Here is a 21,355-nt window from a genome sequence, read left to right as displayed (position 1 = left end):
ACTCGTACATAAAACCTATGGACGGCAGAAATCAACCAACACTGTTACTAGAAAATGAAGGTGCAATATAGCATACACCTAGTTTCTATGCAACTGTGCTAACAAACAAGAGCATGAGAGCAACATTACAACAATACACATATAGTAAACTAAATTGCTGCAAACTAGCAAACCAGTTTTACTATACGCTAGGGCTTACATACCTGAAGGTTTTTGACAAGGGGCTTTGGATCCATGGCCCATGTCTTGGAGTATACGTCGAACTATAAAGTGGGCAGAAATCAATGTAACTGATGTGGCTGCTTCACTCTAAAGTGTACATCGCAATACAAAGCTAACAATACAAAGAAGTGATACGTCATGAGTGATGATGCCACCGGCCTTGACATAGGATTGTAAATTCACCGAGATGCGAGAACATTCAAGTCTTCTCACATTTTTAGTTTTTCTTCAGCAATTTTACCTTTGAATACATGTCCTGGCTTCCTCAGTTTACTTAAAAGCATCTCATTTGTATGCAAAGCAGCCATGGGGTCGACTGAAGTTCCCATTAGTTTTGAGTTCGTCATTTTCGTTGACGTTCAGCTTCGCGTGCCTTCGTTGTATCAGTAGCTTCTTGACGTAATTTGAATGAGTGAAGGACATAAGGCGCGTTCGTAGAACACGCTCCTGTCTCGGTTTGTAGCACAGTGGGAAGAGCGCCACGTACCTTCTGTTGCGGCCAGAGAGTCATGAGATCGAAACCGAGCGCCGCCTAACTGTCTTTTTATAGCGGACTGCGCTGTCGTCAGCCCAAGCACTGAAGGGGCTGAAGAGACGCGCATGTGGAGTAGAGTGCGGACGGCGGACAACGACAACGAGGGAGGGAGGGACACAGCCCCGAGCATGAGATGATTCGTATCTAAATTACAAAACAATACTTCAATTTTTGAGTACTCGAGATACACTGACTGGAGCTGTATTCAGCTGTGCTTCCCTAAACAAAATGTGTTCAGCTGTGAGAGTGCTTAGCGGTTGAAACCTTCTAGTGGCATAACGCATTAAAACTTATTAGCCATGTGCCCACCTCATTAATGCAGCGGTGACCGTGTCGCTTGAGGAAGTCCTTGAACGCCTCTGCCGTATTGCTTTCCTGGAGCCAGTTCAGTGCTGCCTGGAGATGAAAGGAGGTGCAAAAGAGTTACACACCACAGGAGATGCAGCACAGGAGAGTGTCTTGGTAAAGAAAACTAACACCTGCAAAGAATCCTAAAACTACTTATCATACTCTGCCTTTCGCCTTGTAAGTTTCATGTCTACCAAAAAAATGCATGCTTTGAGAATGCACATGTTACCACGGTAGAATCTGAATCGACAGTTTAAGCCGTAAGCTGGTTTTATCCCAAAATATAACACTGCAACAAGCAGTACACATGCTTGTATATTTGGCAGTGAAACACTCCAATATACTTCATCAAGGACAACTGCTCACTGCTGAGTACTGTAATTGCCATTGTAACTGCTGCCTTGCATCCTTGAGTGGCTTTGAGTTTTATCGCAAATGTTCACACAAAGCAAGGTCACCTTATTCCGCCTGCTTGTCACTTGGGCATCTCATGCTTTATCAATGGGTGCACTAAAGCGCTAAGTTGGACGAGTTGGTTACTAAGGAATTCTTCGTACTAGCGAGCATTAGGACAGGGACCTAGCTAAAGAGAAGACGAACAACACGCTAGAACTTCAACTCAATTTATGCCACATAAACAGGAAAAACACAAATAAGTACATGATATTTAAAGGAGTTATCATAAAAAGGCAGTGACAAGACACTATCGCTCGTATCAGAGGCCACATTACAACGCCTGTACTAACTACCTATTTTACTAACTGTACTAATGGTACTAATAACACCATCCCTTAAACCCTCACACATTCAAAAAATGAAAAACCTAAACCATTCCGTTGTAACTCTCCCAACAGCTTTTACACAAGAACTCAGCTAGATTGTGCGGTGCTTAGCCTGTGATTGCCCAAAGTAACAACGACAAAATGCCAATGAAAAGTTGCCACAGTCACTTTGAAAACAAAACGCACCAGTTACAAAAGATCGGATTGTTTGTTTGTGTGTTGAAATCGACTTGAATAATTTTTTTTCTCTTGCACTTTCCAATCAAGACTTAAAACTGCAATCACATTCGGCTGCTTTGTTAATATCTGGCCACTGTAATTCACATATGGTGGCCTTAGAAAAACACGTTTAGAGAAGGAACCTACCAATTCATTTACGCACAGCAGGGCATGAGTCAAGAGATGTCACACATTGTGTCCAATAGTTCCTCTGACTATGTGAATTATGACATAAAAAAGGCTGTCATGGTTTGTTAGAAATGCTGTAAGCGATACCGGCTAGCAACAATACAGAAACGTCTCATCAAATTTCTCGTCTAGGACATCTATCTACGAAAGAAAATTTTCAGCCGAGAAAACTTCTAGTGGCCTTTTGAGTATGTTTCATGCGAATGTTTTGTAATTAACTTAGTACAGGGGTTCAGGTGCTGCTTCGCTGCTGATATCCCCGCTTTCTCTCATTTACTACTTACGTCACTGTGGCGTGTGTCTTGAAACATTCTAATCAGACTGATTTTTGTGCTTTTCTGGAGAAGTCAGTTCTTCCAAGTGGCCATGAATGAACATCTGAATGATCCTCTGAAGTGGCCATGAATGAGCCTTACCGGCTTCGTGAACTCGGTGTCTGTCTCGCGAGCTGTCGTGTGCTCCCCCCTTTAGGCGTGTATGCACGTGAAGTGTTTTCTTGGTATTTATTTTGCGAGCGCCACGCGCAATCCTCGACAACGCTGGGCAGTCCTCATAAAACGCGTGCTCACACGCACGGTAAAAGGAGGGAGTTAAACGCGGGGTTTTTTCATGAAGCCGTACACCACACACATTACTGCCGGTAACAACGACTCTGTTGTTAAAACACAGTTTTTCACGTGGCGACAGTCTTAGCCAGCACAGTACCTTTCGTTTTAGAAACCTACACTGAATACGTCATTGCTGACGTCTTGACCATCTAATGCAGCAAGAAATTTGAAATGTTCTCTTAGATTGTTTTTTTTCTCATGCATAACATTGTTCGATGTGGGATAGGCACAGAGGGTAGTAGGAAACACCAAATTGTATTATTAAAACAAAGAAAGGAGTTTATCATGGCCACTTTTAGATTTGTCTGTCAGCAAAAGAGGGTGAAGCAGCACAGTGGTTTAATGGCAAAACGAGTAAAATTATGACCGATAGGCTGCAATAATATAATACGATGCACAATACATAATGGCATAAGCATTGGTGCAAGCAAACACACACTAGCCAGCGATAACATAATTTTAATGGGAATCACTTATTAGCTCACATAAAATCTTCATGCAAAAATTACACAGTATGCCCTGAATACATGTTCTTCCATACTGTCTCAAAGTTTATTTTCCACCCGCCGTAATTGCACCTCTCTGATATGTTTTCCAGAACACGAAAATATTTCTATAGCTTACCCTGAAACACATTACATGAAGAATTGTAAGGATAGATGGCTAACTCAGTGTTAGAGCCTGTTCGGGCAGAATACATGAAATACAAACTAAAACTGCACCGCGTTATGCAGAACTGCTGACAAACCTTACCACTGTGTCCATGCTCTTGAACTTCTCACTCTCAGGGTCCTTTGTTATCTCCACCGCCATTTTCTAGAAGTTAAGGGAAAAGCAAGCCGAAACAAAACATTATATATTGCAATAAAAAAATCAACCTTTGACATTTTCCTCCAAAGTGTTAGCTAGAAAAAGACCTAATAATGTTTTGTGGACTTATGAACTATGCCTGTAAACCGATGGTTTCTAATAATAGTAGCTGCACACAAAAAGCACTAAATTTAGCTCTCTCTAAATAAGAGCAATGATTGATCATTAAACAGGCAATGAAGTGAGATCTTTAAACAGACAATTAACTAGAGTTGAAAATCGTATTTATCTTACAATAAAACAGATTAGCAGCTTCAAAGAAAAAAGTGTTCTGAAGAATGTTTTTTTACATCACTCTTCTCGCCAAATTGCTAATGCCCGCCAAGACTACACATAAGTCTACAAAGGTAAATTTAGTGGTTACCTATTATGTTTAAGATTTTATTATGTTTATTATGCTCACAAAGAAACGATAATGCAATAACACATAATACATCAATAAAAACCGAAATTTTAAGGCTGAACTAGCATAAAAACACAATTCAAACCAGTTTGACATAATCATGGTAATTGCTGTTTTCGCTTGTGCTTCCCTACAGAGGAAAGCTGAGGATCTAGACCCCTGCTAACTTATTGAAACACTTGTTAAACTTCGAAGTTTACCCACAAATAAAAATCAGACTTCACTTTCTCAGCCCTTTCAAGCGCTTTTGGAACACGTTTTTAACACAGCAAACGAAATAGAGCGGTGGATAAGGTATGTGGTCAGCCCCTAAGGCAACGTCAACTCTTTTTCTTACAGTAGGAAGTTAGGTTGAGTATTATTTCACTGAAGGATTGTGGCCCTTCTCTTTTGAATGCCACCATCATTTTGTTTGTTTCCAAGTCCTCACCATGTTTCTGTGTTATGGAGCATAAACTCCTGTTATTGGGTAGCTTTAATATTCACTTTTAGTCAGTGGAAGCAACGTTCGCATCTCTGACATCAACATCATCTTTCTTTATTTAACACTGCTTTTTCAATGCTTATGTGCTGCGATATTCTTCGATTATCTTTTATGCTGTATGTGAAAGTGCTTGTCACTAGACAGAGGCACAGCTTGTCGAAATGTGCATGTATTCTTCATAAGTGTGATGATCATTTGGAGATTGACATTGTGTTTCAGGGCATGTATCTAGTAAAACTTATGAATAATTTCAGCAAAAACGTTGTGGTTGTTTAGAAAACTCGGCATTACTTACTAAATGCCTGGAGGCCATAATTACTTCTAACAGGTTGGTTTCCTTTGTTTTACCTTGAAAATTATGTGTTCTTGGTGGTTGATGATGCCTATAAAATGCTCATACACGATATGTAATCTGATTAGGGGTGTACATTGTTTGCTTTATTTTCATGTTCTATGCATACACAGAAACATTCCTGTGAAGCCTCCGGCTTAACCTTCAGCAGAGCATTACCATCACAAGCCACTAGACACTACAGCAAGCTTTGGCAAGCATGGGCAGAGAGGACCAGGCTTTCAGCTTCAGGAAAATCGAAATGTGCACATGTTTGTGACACTTTACTGCCAATGCCTACAGAAGACATTAAGAGGCAATACAATCCCCTGGACTCACAAGCAAAACCTTTTTGCAGCCACATATCGAACTAATACAGTCGACATCCAATAAATGGGACATCAATTAATCTGACCGGCTCTGCAATTTGGACTGCTTTACTGTACCGCCGACGGCCTCATATCTGCTATTCAAACTGCCCCACAGCACCGCCAATGGCACCATAAAGGTACTTTATAACGACTATTATTTCAGACAGCTACCAGCTCTACATTCCTTAATCCGTACCTATTCTTCAGTGTCGCGTATGCCGAATCGGCCTCCATTACGTTTTCTGCCACCTCAACCATACGAGGCTTGGACTCAGGAAAAAACAGTCACTAATTGGTGATCCACGAGGCCTGGTTTTGTGAGGCCTCAGAGATGTATAACTGCAAACGCTGACGTTGGAAGCACGGCTTCAAATCCGAGGTCGTATACAAACATCACGACCATGACTTCCTGTTCCGGCATTCCCCAGCATGGGCCGCTGACGCACTATCGCCATTCTGTTCTTTGCCTTCTTGCATTCTTTACATTGTCCTGCTCCTGTGTGTTTGTTCAGTTCTGCATGCTAGGTAGCGGCCTCCGGTCTCCAAGAAGTCTGCATCAAATGGCGCTAACAGTGCCTTTACCTTCCATGCTGAAGACCATGCTAATGAAACACAGCAAATACGAACTGCTGACAATGACGAAGAAGGCGGCTATCATTCAACAAGTGCTGAGTGGCCATTCCTAGGCCGAACGAATTCAAATGCGAACATCATTAATTACCTGCGAGGCTGTGGTGTGCCGATCCCAGAAACAGTCACGTTTGAAGACTTGGCAGACTAAGACAGTGCGGTGTCGTGTGCCAAATTGGACGACGAGGACATAATTGAGCAGGTCTTCCAATCACTAAACAGCGACCCTGACTCGGATCACGATGCCCTGTGTGCTCCTGAGCCGTCAAATGCGGACCTAACACGAGCTTCGCCGTTCTTACACCAGCGCACACCTATCACGCCTTTGTGGCGGAGATCCAGGCGGAAGTGGTAGCATGTACGTCAGCAGAAGCGCATGCACAAACGCATAAGCAACTTTGTTCAACCCCGGGGGCCCTAAGGTGTAAATAAAGTGATGTTTCTCGTGCATCCGTTTTTGTCGGGCATTTGATACTTCAGACTTATTTAACTTCCTCGCGACATCCGAATTATCGGTCGTTGACTATATTTCAATTCCCACTATAATGACACTTGGTTCAGCTGCTCCGCCAGTGAACTCTTCTTCCAAATGCAGCAGATGCCACCGCCCTACTGCTAACAGTTTCAAGGGTCACTCCCAAACGAATCCATTTTAGTCACTCAAATCTTTAAACTGGAACCTGTTTGCTGACATATACACGAACAGATCGTCAGAGTGCTAGGTCAGTTTTGCATTATCAATGGCTCGAGATCAAAGAAAAGAGCATACAAATATGTGCTCCTTTGAATTAGTGCCTCTTTCTCATCACATTTACAAAATTCCTGGGGGATTTCATCACTTTAACTGTGCTGTGTGGTCACACGTTCCTCTTCGTCATCAGGGCAAAGTGCTTAGGAACCTTTTTAAAAAGCTACAAAAAGTGTTGGTAAATGGGAATCATCATCATCATCACCACCAGCCTATCCACACTCACTGCAGGGCAAAGAACTCTCCCATTATTCTCCAATTATCCCGGTCCTGCGCTAACTGTGACCAATTTATCGCCGCAAACTTCTTAATCTCATCTGCCCATCTAATTTTCTGCCGCCAGCTGACACACCTGCCTTCTATGGGGATCCACTGTGTTGCCCTTAAGGAGCATTGGTTATCTTCCATTCGCATTACATGCCCTGCCCACGTCCATTTCTTCTTCTTAATTTTCAATAATATGTCCTTGCAAAGTAAAACAATCTAGGACTCTCTCGCAGAATACACATCAAGCACAGTAGAATACCAGGTTTGACATTCCTACTCTCATTATGGCGGGCCAAATCTACCCAATACAATAGTACATACTTGTAGCTTACCTGTAAGGCACTGGGAACCTCAGCACTCCATACATCCCCCGATGAAGCCATAAGGGAGGCAAAGTCGGACACTACCGCATCAGACCACTCTGAAAATGTGCCAGGAGATTAAAGAATTGTAGTATATTCGCAAATATATTAGTCTTACTGGTTGCAAAGTAATTAGTAAGACACAACAATGTAATGAACGATGCGTGAGGCCTGCTGAATTGGGTATTTTGTAATATACTATGCAAGCACCGGCAAGCAATAAAAGCACATTTTTGAGGTGCACCAGCCTTACTACGTCTTTAGTCATGGGGGTGATTTGGTGTCAAAGCACCCGCCAAAATTTATGCATGCAGAAAAATTATACAATTGTCTGGGCAGCCGGCGCTATCTCTGTTATGTTTTGTTTACTTTCGTGGCAGCGTATAACACCCCAGAAAATATATTTGTAGCTACGCCCCTGCGTCTTACTCATCCGATGAAACAAGGTGTATAAAACCTGCTGAGCTAAAACAGTCAAATGTAGTCCTTCCCATTCGTTGATGGATTTTTTGAATCACACAAGGAAACAGACAGAGTTAATTGTATATGCGTGTTAGCGCCACGTTTAGACACTACATCGATGCTGCCACCGTTCAGATTTCAGAAAGTTTATTTCCACAAAAGATATTTCTGCCGATTTATTGAGGAATTCATCATGCTTATGCCACTATATAAAGCCCCGGTTTTCATATGAGCTAGACAACATCAACTCTACAAAAATTGGTTGTGTCCTTTTTTAAGACGTTGTTGTATTTCTCAGTTAAATTTAATAAACTTCACAGCACTGCTCAGTTGTTTGTTCCAATTCGAAATATGACTTACTTTTGTGGTAGGTCAACTGGATGCCAAAATGGTTTACTTTTATATTGTTTGCCAAATACACAGACAAAACTTGTACTCAGAAAATTATAATTAGTATAAGGGTAGCCATTACATTGTCTAAAAAATCCATTCTTGCAACAGATTTGAAATCCGTCCATTACTGCTGCCCTTACAGCCAATTTAAGTGCATTGTCCTAAACATAGCAATTGAGCAATGAAAATAAAAAGAGAATAAATAATTTACTAGAGTAAAACAAAAAATCTGCTTGCAAGGTTGCAATGCAACCTCTGATTGACATTCTTTTAAACATGAATTGCAACTCTAGATGTCTCTTGTCTCAAGATAATCTCAAGGAAAATATGCAACGTGGGCAGAAGTGCTCTTTTGAGAAAAAGAGAAAAGCAAGTCTACGAATGTAGGTGAAAAAGGTCATTCAGAGGACTTTCCAGTGAAAAAGCTTGGTACAAAGAGTCTGAAACATTCTGGAAGTGTTTTTTAGAGCATTGAGATTACAAATATAGTACATAAGTGATCTTTTGTTATATTTTCGGTTTTTAAGACCAGTGTCCCTGATGTTATCACATTTTAGGAGTGCAAGTGGTGCTGACATTTCCAAAAAATGAGAACCTGTGCCAGCCACAAGTCGCGAAGGCAGACCCCAATGCTAATTCTATCCAACTTCTCTCTGCATGATTGGGAAAAACAATGTATTTGCGCTATTACAAATTGTGCTAGGGCTCAATGTGTGCAAGAATGCGATATCGCAGGGCCCCTTTCTTTGGTTGCTGCAAAAGGGTGTTGTCATATTTAACCTTGGCGCTTGCCGCACATTCACCTACTATACAAAAATGATGGTCAATTTCAAACAAGGTGCATGGCTAGAAACATTTCTTTCCTTCTAGTAGAATTGTTATTGGCTGTAGGAGACTGGTAGTAGCTGAAATATTTGCATCGTAGTAGGCTAAAAGTGTGAAGCATACTAATATTGTGATTTTTCCTCACAAAAACAGCATCAGGCGGCCCAGGTGTAGTATCCGGCAATTATGCAACACTGACGGCTTGTCCTCAAGATTTATTTCAGTATCATTGTACTGACTGTTTTCGGTATCCGGCCATTGTTGAGAAAGCTGTTTTAATGCTTGTCATTGGCATTTGTAATTTTGTACTGATCAACACAAGTGGCAATAGTAAATGACTGTTGTTGGCATTCGGATATTTTAAGGACACTGTTTTATAGGTTGTAATTGTCATTTGTATGTTTGTGCTTATCATCAAAAGCAGCCATAGCTGTATTTGATGACTACAGTAAATACTGAGAAAGCTGTTTTGAAGCTTGTCATTACATCTGTATCTTTCAGCTGATAAAAAACTTTATGTAAGATTTGGCTTTGTCACTGTAACTTTGTGTTTCCAAATGTCTAATTATTTGTGCATCAATGCTGGATGCGTATAACCATAAAAAGTTTGGGGCCTTAATGAGCTTAAGAGTTCCCACTGACCTCTGGCACAGTGCTGATCTATATGGGTTATCCATATGTTCATAAAAACTGAAATGTGGCATTGGCACCATCTGGCATCATGCGCCCACGTATGAAATAGCACTGTCTGGTCTTTCAGAAGTAGTATTATCAGATGCTAGGGAGGCTAAACTAGACAGAAGTAGTATTATCAGATGCTAGGGAGGCTAAACTGGACAGGTACAATACCGGTCTACCCCACACCTCACCAAATGATACGAAGTAGACCGGTATTTACAAGTGGCCGGTCACAGAAGGCACGGTATAGGAGAGCGCTGCCCAAGCAAGGGACCGAACTACACACCTGTCTACGTCAGCGTCCTCGTCATCTTCCCTCCTTTATAACGATCCCGACTCACCGCTTATCTCATGTACCCTATACAGCGAGTATATGAAATGGCTCATAACAATATTAGGAATGATTTTTGGGGACTTGAACAGCCCTCCCTCCTAGGAACAGGGCCTGGCCATCCTAGTGACGTGCAGTAATCAGCTGAAACCCAATCAATGGGAGAGACCTTTATCGTGCAATGGACCCTGAAGACGATGAGCAGGGGGAGGTTTAAAGCATTTATATAGTATTAAACATCCCTTCACAATCCGCACAAATTGCTTTGAGTGCACCTGTAATTTTCGTGCCGTGTGAAGCTAAATATGGTTTCAATAAAATTCCCATTGAATCAAAAAATGGAGTCGCAGGATGATTTATGCGTGTTTGTTGCACGATCTGAATATGTAGTACTAAGTAAAAACAAGTGCTAACCAATTAAATTTGCAAGCACCGAATTCCTAAATGTGTGTTGTGAAAGTATTTCTGCCTCTGTTATTGTACGTGAGCATTTTTGGGGTTCGTGGGCATCATTATTTTTTACTGCCATATGAAGTAGCAAGCCAAGCTTACAGCCAGGCTGACCTCTAAGTGTCATCAAAGCTTCCTCTCTCCCTCTCTGTATCGAATTACTGTGAGGTAGACCTGTGAAGCGGAAGTGAAGACTAGTCCCCCGAAAAAAGATGAATTATCTGCAAAAGTCCTCGTTCACGTTGTAACAATTGTAATCATTATTTCTACTACTAGTGTGAACATGCTAGAGCGTCACAAAAGCTGGAGGAAAAACTACTTCAGGCTGGGTATCACCAAAAGAAAACAACGCAGAGCCACCAAAAATAATGTTTGGTGTAGACAAGATGGAATATTGAGATATAAACCCTACCTCCACGTTGCTTTGCGATAAGAGTAAATGCCAGGCTGTTGGCCATGATACCAAGCATGTTGGCTGCCCCATGGACACGCACTGTCTGTTGGTATAAAAAAAGAAGCAAAAAGTCCAACATCATTTTTTAGCCATTCGCTCAGGTGTATCACATAAATCGAAAGAAGTAGTAAAACATTGCTCCCGCACGAAAACAATCTGGGCCAAGGTGGATCATGCAGCTGACCAAATGCAACTTGCAATGGGCCTTTGTTTTTCACCAGTGGTCTGTGCATGCGCGAGCAGCCCGTCTGCCATTCATTCAGGTCACCCCGGCCAGAATCAACACAAGGCAGACCCCTACCCTGGTGCTTGAAGAGGAGCTACTACTTTCTAGCACTGCACCATTTTCTACATAGCCACTTTTTCGACAGTTCGCTGTGAGTTCGTAGGTACACAGACATAAAAATAAGCTTGAAAAAGCTAGGGGAAATGCTTTTACAGGATAGAAAGGCCTCCCACACAGCCAGCACATGGTTACCAGAGTGGAGTCACAAAGCAGCAAAAAAGGAAAGAAAACAGCCCTTCCCCCAATGCAGATTAGTGTGACTCAGTGATTTGCACCTGCTTCCATGGCATATTTTATGTGAAAGGAACGAGTGAGAGGCAGAGAGTGGGGATGGTGCGATAAGAAGGGTTCATATGCAAGTTGTTTACAGCCAGACCTTTGCTGCCCTGACTACTTAGTTCGCCACAGCAGCCGCTACGAGGACTAGTACTGAAAAAAGGTTCATATACATGACTCTTGGGGAAGGTTTGTAATGCTCCTATAAAGCTGGTGACGTCTGTTGTTGTACTGGCGAGGAAAGTAGCAAACTGAATGTCACACGTGCGCAGGCATCACACATACACAGTCAACCTCTCTGCCCCCCTGCCTCTTTGCAGCCACGGCCGTAATGGCCTTCGGGGAACACGGTTCTCGTCCATGCCACCTAGCGATGATGACTACTCGTCATTGTTCATTAGTGGTCTTCATCCGTACCTGCAACACCATAACGCACCTCGTTGTTGCAGTGTGAGAACAAGCATACACCTACTTGCCCAACGATGAGTTTTAATGAAGGAGCAATGATGCTCGTGGCTCTAAGGATGCTGCCCCTTAGCTGAGCACGCAAAAATATTCTACCACGGCATGTTTACTTTATCCTTATATGACCACTGCATAATAGGAGAAGAGTTTAACTTGGGGAAGGCAGTAGACCAGCATTTTACCCCGCCAATGCCCTATCCGCCAATCAAATTTGCAGCGCTTGGCTTAATGGGCACAAGGTGTAAATTTGCACACAAAACGGTTAGCACCAGCATGGGTGTAGTTTTCAATGCCGATCATTGAGTCTCCGTGTAATCGGCAGGTAAAACATTTGTTGTCTAGGGTGTCTCTATGTAACAATAGATCGGTAAAATTGTATTTAGCTAGGGCCTGAGTTAATCGATCGCTAAAGCAACAATGTTCTCACATACTCCTTGTAAATACCCTAATGTACATTATTCATCAATACAGTTTTTTTCGCCATCATTTCCAGCCATCGTTTTCTGGTCTTCTCATCCTGCATATTCACCACCGCTGAGTACCAACAGCAAATGGCTCCTTCACCTTCAAAACGAACTGCCAACCGCAAACTACATCGCTGCACTTTCTTATTTCAAATGAAAAATTCCTGTATCATACAGGTGTGCTCTCAGGCTCATTGTAGAGGAGGACCATGCTCACCTTTGAATTTGTATGCAACACTATTATCTACAATGAATTTTTCCCAACTTTCCCTGCTGAGTTTGAATTCCGACCACCTACAAATATTTAATCTATGCAAAAATCTATAAGCAGGTCTTTATTGTTTCCCTTCATCAGAATAACAGCCAGAGACAATACACATACATTGAACCCAGCCATATAATTCTCCACAATATTTTCTACAAGAAATTGTCTCTACCACATTACAAATACACACACAAGAGAAATCGACTAATGTTCAGGGGTGTGCTCGGCACTGTAGCGTTCCAGCAAGCGCTAGACAAATTGACGCGCTCCACAAATAGGTTAATTACGAATGCAACTCGATGCGTGCACCAAGTGCACATGCAAAACATGCAACTATTTCCAGTTATTGTGTAGTCTTTAAGATATTCCACTGAACAGGTTCAATTCTCACAAACCGCAGCCGTTTTACGAATAGCAGAAAAATACAATGACATTTTACATTCTGACGCATATTAAACATATGATTTTGGCATAAATTATTTTACTGCCTGCCAGTGCAGTGGGTATCATTGTCTAGGAGAGCAGCTTCGATGTATAAAATAAACTATTTGAATCCAGAACACAAGTCAAGAATTTGCTCATGATTGCTGTCATCATCAAGCAAAGCAAGCTTACTAGGACTACATTTTTTATAGCTGTGTAAACAAATTCTCGTAATTTTTAGTTGTGATTTAGGCCTCTATGGTTTAACAAATGGCCCGGGAAGTCTCCAGCTTGCCATCTACCACCATTCGCAGTAGTGTCTATAAGTCATTGCAAATCTAGCTGGCATCATGCCAATGCCATAATGATAGCTGATGCGGCTGCAGAGCCAAGGACATCTAGTTTCTACAGGTCCATAATGACGCTGATGAAGTAAACAAAAACACGGGTGCTGTTTTGACTATAAAACTAAGTGTTACAAAGGAAGATCAACAATCTCACCCTTCCGTATGTAATGACAGACTTGCCAATCTCTTCGAAGATCTTGCGTGAGTCGTCACCTTTCTCAACAGGAAGCCGGCAGTCATAGTACATCCGGTAGCCTTCGCTCACCACTTTCTCACTGTTCCACAAATCCTAGTGTAGCCGAAAATAGTAAGAATGCAGCTGGACATGACATCATGGCACTACGTTGAATTCAATTACCCATTGCCGGGCAATGTTTTAATATTAAGCATTAAGGTCCCAAAGTGTGGTGTGCATAATTATGCTACACGTGAATTTTAAAGCAGAAAGGCAAAATAGCATATAAAATTAGAATTCAATAAAACTGCACATTAAAATAAACTTACAGTTGGTTACACAATTAACAACATTGAATTGTCAGAATCATATATTGAAAGCCGAAATTTGGGAACGTCACCTACCATACAATATGGATAGCTTCTGCATTAAAAGATCAACTCTGGCTTTCTGGAATGTTGTGCCTATCGTAAGAGCAAAATGAAGTCCGGGAATATTTCTGAGTGTGTCAGTTTTAATCGCAACATAGTTGCACTTCCAAGAGCTCTGACAAATCGGATGCACAGAAACCAAACCCAGCCTTGCTTAGGCTGTGTCACATCCGGGTTGTCGGCTTTCAGCCATCGGTGATCGCTCAAAATGAACCCTTGCAAAAGGCATGAACTATGCAAAACTAAAATTTCACCACTGATGACATTGTATTAAGATTTCCACCCCTGGTCACATTGCAAGAAGTGCATACCTGTTTGAGATGATGCCTGTTATATGCCAATAAAGTGCTCATACTTACTGAGATCATCTTCCGGGGATCGAAGAAACTGGGGGCGGTATACCGCAGCTGCGCCCGCTCATGCATTTGTCGTTCAACATCCTTGTCCTGCATGCATCCACCTCTCATGGCAAAGGCTAGCCCCTTCCTCAGAGTACCTTCACCGCTCATGTTGAAAAGGTCCTGCACCCAGTGTAACAGCCAATTATTGCATGACCAGTGGCGACAATGGCCTGTGCAATCAAAAACCTGCAGTGCTGACACAGATCAATGGCTATGATGAAATGCGAATTACAAGGGGCACTTTGAAAATTTTGAATACTTCGCTAAACATAGCTATAGGGTGATAAAGTTCAGAGAATGACATCTTTTTAGAGCCAAACATCCCTTGATTAATACATTTTTTATCTCACCTCACATACATTGAACTGGGTCACACATATTGTAATTTTCAATGCAGCCAATTTTTTGTATTTCAAGCAGTTAAATTTCAGTTATTATTACAAAGAAAAAAATTGTGTGTCCTATGTTTATAGGAATTGCCTGTCGCTAAATTCAAAAACTTGCTCAACAAAGCCTAGTCTCATGAGTTCTGCACTCTCTAACCACCAAGATTGGAGGTCACGTGTGCTTACTACCCCATGTAGCATACTGCATACAGTTGAAAGTCCACATTTGCGCTTACAGTCCAGTAGCTGTCACAAGCACGCCTGCCTTCATATCTGGTTGATTTTCTCTTCCTAACCGGTTACAGGTGCAGTACACTTGGGGACAAAAAGCGGGTGTTCATATGAATTTGTTGCATGCAGTTTGTGCCCTTCACCAAGTGGAAGTACCAAAATACGAGTATAGACTACTCCGCGAAAAACAAGACAACGGGTTTTTACTACAGATGAGGAATCTGTGAATCAGAAACAAGCCGGGCTGAGTACAGTATGTGCTGTAAACATTTCGCTTTGAATAAGTACCAAGTGCCTTTCCGTAAGCAGCGATATGTTTGGTAATGAATGAAAAGAAATTCTTCTTTACAATATTGTCAGCATGCATTTGTTCAGGTAGGCTCATTAGTCTGCTTCGTCCTTGCAAGCTTGATGTATTTGCCTTTTTAGTTATGCTACAAGCTGATTTTGCATTAAGGGTTATTTGTTCTAGGACTTCTTCACTGCCAATAGTGTACATTATGAAGAGCGATAATGCACACTAGCGATACATAGCATGCATCATGGCTAGCGACAATGCACAGTGCCTTAGCAAAAATCACTTATACCGGGAAACGAAACTAATTTCAGCTTGGGAGCAAGGGCAAGTCCTGCAGCGAATGTGTATGCACGGCCAACTTTTCCGCATTGTTGCCATAGAACACCATAAAGTTTTACTTGCCGACTCTCGTGAAGATATACCTAAAAGTGATTTTAAGATACTTGTCGATTCAAGAAACTAATGCTTGTGCACCCCCTCTGGTAACACCTTAAGCATTGTGCGTTATAACACCAGCTTCGGTAGCAATGTTAAATGGTCCAAATGTAATGAGCACTGGCCCACTTTTGCTTTAACAGCTCGTTAACTTACAGCATTTATTAGTATACACCATGTTTAGTTTAATTTTTCGCATTCTCTGCAAACGCACAAAAGAAATACTGTTGGAGCATTTCTCTGGGCAAGAGCAAACCCTACATTTATAGCTTTAAAATATAATTGAAAGTGCCAAAGAATGTTTACTTCCGTACCAAATTTAACCCATGCCACAAGCTAGTGTATTCAGTCATTCAACATAAAATGTTTGGCTATATGGGTCATCTCAATAGATTTCACTTCTGCTTTGATGACGATCAGAAAACAAGAACGTCATCCAAAATAGGCTGACATTTTTAATATTCTGCAAGATATAAATAAAAGATACAGAAATTAACTAAAGTAAAATTATGCTAGTAGTTCGTGCTATGCTGCCGTGCTTCACAATGCTCCAATGCTTTAAGGGTAAGCTTTCCCATGCTGGCACTGAGACTGCAGAGAAAATATTATAATTGTGACATAAGGAGATTCTACAATGCTAGTATTTAAAATAAAACCACATCTTTTTAGCAATAATTTATAATGTCTTTCATAGCAGAGTACATCTATGACTTGACATGGACAGTCAGTGGCTAAGGTGCTGTGCACCCGAGGACACTGCTGCCAGTTTTGTTCCCTGCTGCAGTGGTGGCCATTTTCCCGATGGCAGTAAAAGCGGAAAACGTCAATGCATAAGGATTTGGGAGTATGTGAAAGATCTTCAGGGGATCCAAGGTAATCTGAAGCCCCCGACTTCATCGTGCCTCATTGCTCAGGTATGACTTTTTATATTTTAGAATGCATTCATTAACATACAAGATTTTCTGGTGTGTGCTTACGTTTGAGGCTGGGAAGAAGACGTTTTCCATTGATGTGACGAAGAAGTGATCGTGGTAAGGATTGTGGAACCGCTTTGCACGCTCATTGGTGTCTTCCTACAAAATTAAAAAGAAAAGATGTGAACGTTGAAAAAAAAACTGCCGTACAGTCAGTGGCCAGTTACAAAGGCTTCCTAAAGCAAGCAGCCCGGCCAGTGGGTTTCTTCCCAGAGAAATTTTCTTTAAGCAAGTTTGAACTGCCGAAAGACCAGCTTGAGCGGGACGCTTGCTTTGTTGCTTGTCATATTGCTCCACTGTCCACAAGCAAAAGGTGATTGAAGGTCCCTGTGCCCGTTTTGTACTACCAGGTGATGGGCTTATAAAAAATTAGGGTCCTTGGGTGCTCCTTAAGCATTTTGTTTCAGCCTCGACTTAGTCTCAGAACAGCAGCTATCACTCAACACTTAAAACAAGAGGAATATACCTGACGTGTCTCTAAGAAAACTCAGCATATCTGCCATTGTGCCAGCAATGAGAACAGCCTCAGTTCAAGGGATATTTCTGTCAGGTACGTTACTCTGATGTCCTCATTTTACTTCTAGACAATGGGGCATGCCATTGGCCAATTCAGTGAAAACGTTGGTGCTTGCTTCTGGTGTATGGCGTCTGTAACAATAATATGCCTCCTAAACGTCCTGCCAGTATGTGGCACACAACACATGCTGGCAGTGGTGTATCGGCCACTTAGGCAGCATATATTACCATGTTCAGCTGCTACCTAATTAAGGCGTCAGAAGATGGTACCACTGTCCTGTCTGCCTGACTCTCGCAATTTCCTGAAGCCATCCATAGTAGGCGTCATGCCATAGCTCGGTGCTGACAGGGCAGTAGCTGAGTGCTAATGTGGCAGCTGTATGCCTGCTGATCTAGAATAAAGAAACCTTGCCACTAACGTCGGCATGGAAGGTTTGCTCGCTTGGCTCTGCGATCCGGGGCTAGGCCTGAACATCGCACATACCCAAATAAGTGTATTGACCAACGCATGTGATAGCATCAAGTTTCTCATTGTGCTCAAGTCTGTAACAGTGAAATGGCTCAGAAACATCCCAATAGCCTCAATGAGTTCCATACCATGGTCTGCACAGGTTGCTTTGTGCAGCACTGCAGGTTGTACCCCAATGGAAACTGAAGCATCCACATCGTTAGCGGCCACAATTTCGGCAGCAGCGAAAGGCAACCCTCCGCAGTCGGCAGATAGCCGCAGGCAAACTCAAGAACATTGCTCACAGAACAAACCCCGAAGAAGGAATCAACAAAATTGGGTTGGACAATAGAGTTTCCGCATTCACAGTTTATAAGTGCTTAGTTGCCCCTAAGAGCTTTGCAATTCTATGATGATAACCTGAGATAAGGTTAGTGATATGCAAGAAGTACTCGAAAACCTTTGTAACAAACACTGGCTTTGCACACTGGTGAAATACTTACTTTGTTAAAGGCCATCAGGCCATTTGTGAAGATGGAGATTCCTAGAGGACTCTGGGCTCCGTTCACCACCTCCCTGCATTTGAGAAAAGCACAGTTTGCATATATTACATTATCTAACATCTTGCAAATTTTCTTGCTTTTGTAATAGCATTGGAAACACGCAGAGGCATTGTTTTCTATTCAGACAATCACACGCTAGTCACTGTCGCATGTGTACTAGAAATGTTGGCGATTCTTCTTTTCTGGCTTCCTGAGGTTGAAAATTTCTTTCTTTTCTAATCAACATCAACAGATAGGTGAGAGTACAGCAGGGAGACTTGAAGTTTCGCATTTTGGTTGCTTTCTGCTAATTTAACAGAAAAAAGGGAAGCTTCTAATATACATTCAAGATCTTTGTGAACATCGATTACCTCGTGCCCACTTCACTGCCGTTTCTTCATATAAAAAAGCTGGGGTGAATATATTTCACTTTCAGCCTGAGTTAACTTAGCAAATATAACATCTGAACTTAGCTTTGCTCTTCTGATTCTTGTCGCAAATACAGCCATGCTTATACTACGCCCATAGACTTGCAAAACACACTGCAAAGCGTCACAAAAACGAGGGGAAAATATCAATGTGTACATATGTGGTTCAAATTCTGTAAAGTCTTGCATTAAAAGCACACACCCAATATTGGCCTTCGTCAGGCACTCATCCATTGTTCGGAATCCTTCATCTAGATCGTGCATCACTTCCACATCTGATGGTAGGTACAGTGATGTCACTGGTCGAGCCTGCAAAAATGAATAGAATAAATGCTCTATTTGAGCAGGCGCACCTACTTTTTTGATATCAGTTGCACAGCAGGCAGTGCCAGGTGAAATAAATGACACTTCGCAGAATTTTAGTGCAACAGAATTGTGTGACACCGGCTCAGGTGAAAATTCCCCACTGGTTTGCAACTGGTTTCATCTGGACCCGGAGTGGGACATTTGGTTTCAACCGGTCCCTGGGGCCAGTTGAAATCAGTTACTGGGTAACTGGTTTGAACTGGCTCCAGTTGTCAATGGCCTTGTTTACTACTGGTTTCATCTGGTCCCAACTGGGTTCCAACTGGTTCCAGTTGTCATTGGCCTGGAGTGATACTCATTTCCTTTTTCCCCAGTTATCAAGTATCTGGTTTCAAGTTTGGTACCAGTTGCATTGACCTGGTGTGCTGCTAGTTTTATACAGTACAAGTTACTGCATGGGAAACTGGCTTCAACTGGTCCCGTATCACAGGTTATTGTTTTAGGCTGAATGTAGAGTTGTACTCAGTGGTTCACTACACCTGTTAAATCGTCTCTCCAATATACACGCTGATTTGGAATGACCATGTTTTTTTAATTTCTGCTCGTAAGAAACAATTACACAATTTTTGGGCCCTCAGTCTCTAGCAACTATAACTCTGAACTGGTAGAGCTATACCACTTAAATGCTTTTGACAAGGCCACAGAGTTTCATTGGGGCTTCAACTATCCTGCGACTTTGGCAAGCTGCAATAAATGGTTGTGAATCAGTAATTCTCTCAGGAAAATGCTGTTTATTTACACACATAAATTTTGTATTTCATTGAGGAGAGGCCTGCCACATCCTGAGCAGTTCAAAATGTTCACAAAGTTCAGTTCATCCAGCTAACAAAATACTTTGGTCAATTATTTCGGTACTGCATTTACATAATTTTTGATACTTCATGCTCTTTTAAGCAGGAGTCATGATATTTCCGAAGTCTAGTGTATATAGGTGTGTTTTTACTGCCATTATTGACAAAAAGCAGATTTGTGGAATGGTATGTAGGAAATACCCAATGCTTTTTCTATCTACTCATATCACAAAACCAACATTGCAAACCTAAACAGAAACTGAGACAGTTTACCTTCGTATGGCAGGCTTACTCAGCCTGAATCCTAATTCCGACTCGAAACATGGTTGGTTAGCTTAGAACCAGAAGAATTATACCATTGATTTTGCAGGCAGTCACATGGTGTTGAAGAATGAAGAATAAGTACAGTAAATGAGGTGTAATGTAATTTACTCCAATAAATTTCTGCAGGCTTTCACACAATACTGAAACTACAAACTCATGAATTTTTTTGAAGTAAGGCAAAGAGAACAAAGTGTACTGTTAAGCGAGTTGGTACATCATTTTCAAAATGGTTACAGTGTGAAGTCTTTCTGTGTCGTTGTTTCTGTTCATGCTGTAGCTATTTTTAAAATTCGCAAAGCGAACTATGATAAATCTCAGCACATGCAAACTATTATTAATTTGTAACTAGCAGACCTTTGGTAATAATTGTAACTCAAGTGGTGCCTTCCCATTGCAGCCACACAGAGATGCTCAACCTGTGATTTTGCTCACCCGACCAACACCCTTCTTGTACATTGTCACTAAGGGTGTTGAGAGAACAGGGCAGTCTGCTGCTCGTTTTTGTGCTGTTTAAAACCAGTGAATTCTGCGTATGCATTTCAGAAAGGGACTAGCCAGATTTTATTCAGATACCTCCCATTCGCTTTCGTAAAACTATCATTCACCTCCATGCTATTTCGTAAAAGTAACCATGTGAAAAAAAGCAGGTAATTAGTTTTTACTCATTTTCATGATAGTAGTAGAAATATTATTTACTAACGCACTCTTCGACTCCCATGCTCATGCCCAAGTTCAATCATTGGGCAACTTTGAAGAGTCATCAAAAAAACTGGGGGGGGGGTTTGTTGCTTGAAGCTACACCTGGAATATGAGGCATGCCGTAGTGGAAGGCTCTAGATTAATTTTGATTACTTGGGAACCAATAACGTTTGCCGAAATCGCAACGCACGGGCATTTTATCTTTTCTTCTCCATATGAAAAGATGCTGCTCAGCAGCACAACGCCTTAGCCACTAAGCCCAGCGGCGGGTCTGTACACCAGTCGTTGATCAAAGTGCTTCCACTGCCACATACGTCACATACTTACCTGAAGCACAAACAGCGTGTCACCCTTGAATGCCCACTCGATGTCCCGCGGGCTGCCGAATGTGGCCTCCAGCTGTGCAAGAAAAGCATAAGCAA

General features: G+C 41.8%; 1 protein-coding gene across 1 annotated transcript in view; it reads right to left on the bottom strand.

The window, feature by feature from the left end:
- Positions 1-21,355, bottom strand: part of LOC144147191 (rifampicin phosphotransferase-like) — a 114,308-nt gene that overhangs the window by 23,568 nt on the left and 69,385 nt on the right. Inside the window, exons 21-31 of the mRNA XM_077679263.1 lie at positions 21,261-21,332; positions 18,956-19,062; positions 18,287-18,359; positions 16,823-16,918; positions 14,454-14,615; positions 13,643-13,777; positions 10,921-11,005; positions 7,340-7,428; positions 3,657-3,719; positions 1,067-1,153; positions 204-263 (exon numbers count right to left, since the gene is read on the bottom strand). Coding sequence (XP_077535389.1) covers positions 204-263; positions 1,067-1,153; positions 3,657-3,719; positions 7,340-7,428; positions 10,921-11,005; positions 13,643-13,777; positions 14,454-14,615; positions 16,823-16,918; positions 18,287-18,359; positions 18,956-19,062; positions 21,261-21,332 — 1,029 coding nt within the window. The remainder of the gene's footprint in view (positions 1-203; positions 264-1,066; positions 1,154-3,656; positions 3,720-7,339; positions 7,429-10,920; positions 11,006-13,642; positions 13,778-14,453; positions 14,616-16,822; positions 16,919-18,286; positions 18,360-18,955; positions 19,063-21,260; positions 21,333-21,355) is intronic.

Source organism: Haemaphysalis longicornis, unplaced genomic scaffold (genome assembly GCF_048455015.1).
Source record: "Haemaphysalis longicornis isolate Haplotype H1 unplaced genomic scaffold, Haemaphysalis longicornis Haplotype H1 scaffold_7, whole genome shotgun sequence".
Classification (NCBI taxonomy): domain Eukaryota; kingdom Metazoa; phylum Arthropoda; class Arachnida; order Ixodida; family Ixodidae; genus Haemaphysalis; species Haemaphysalis longicornis.
The sequence above is the reverse complement of the archived record's forward strand: the minus strand, read 5'-3'. Positions and strand labels throughout refer to the sequence as shown.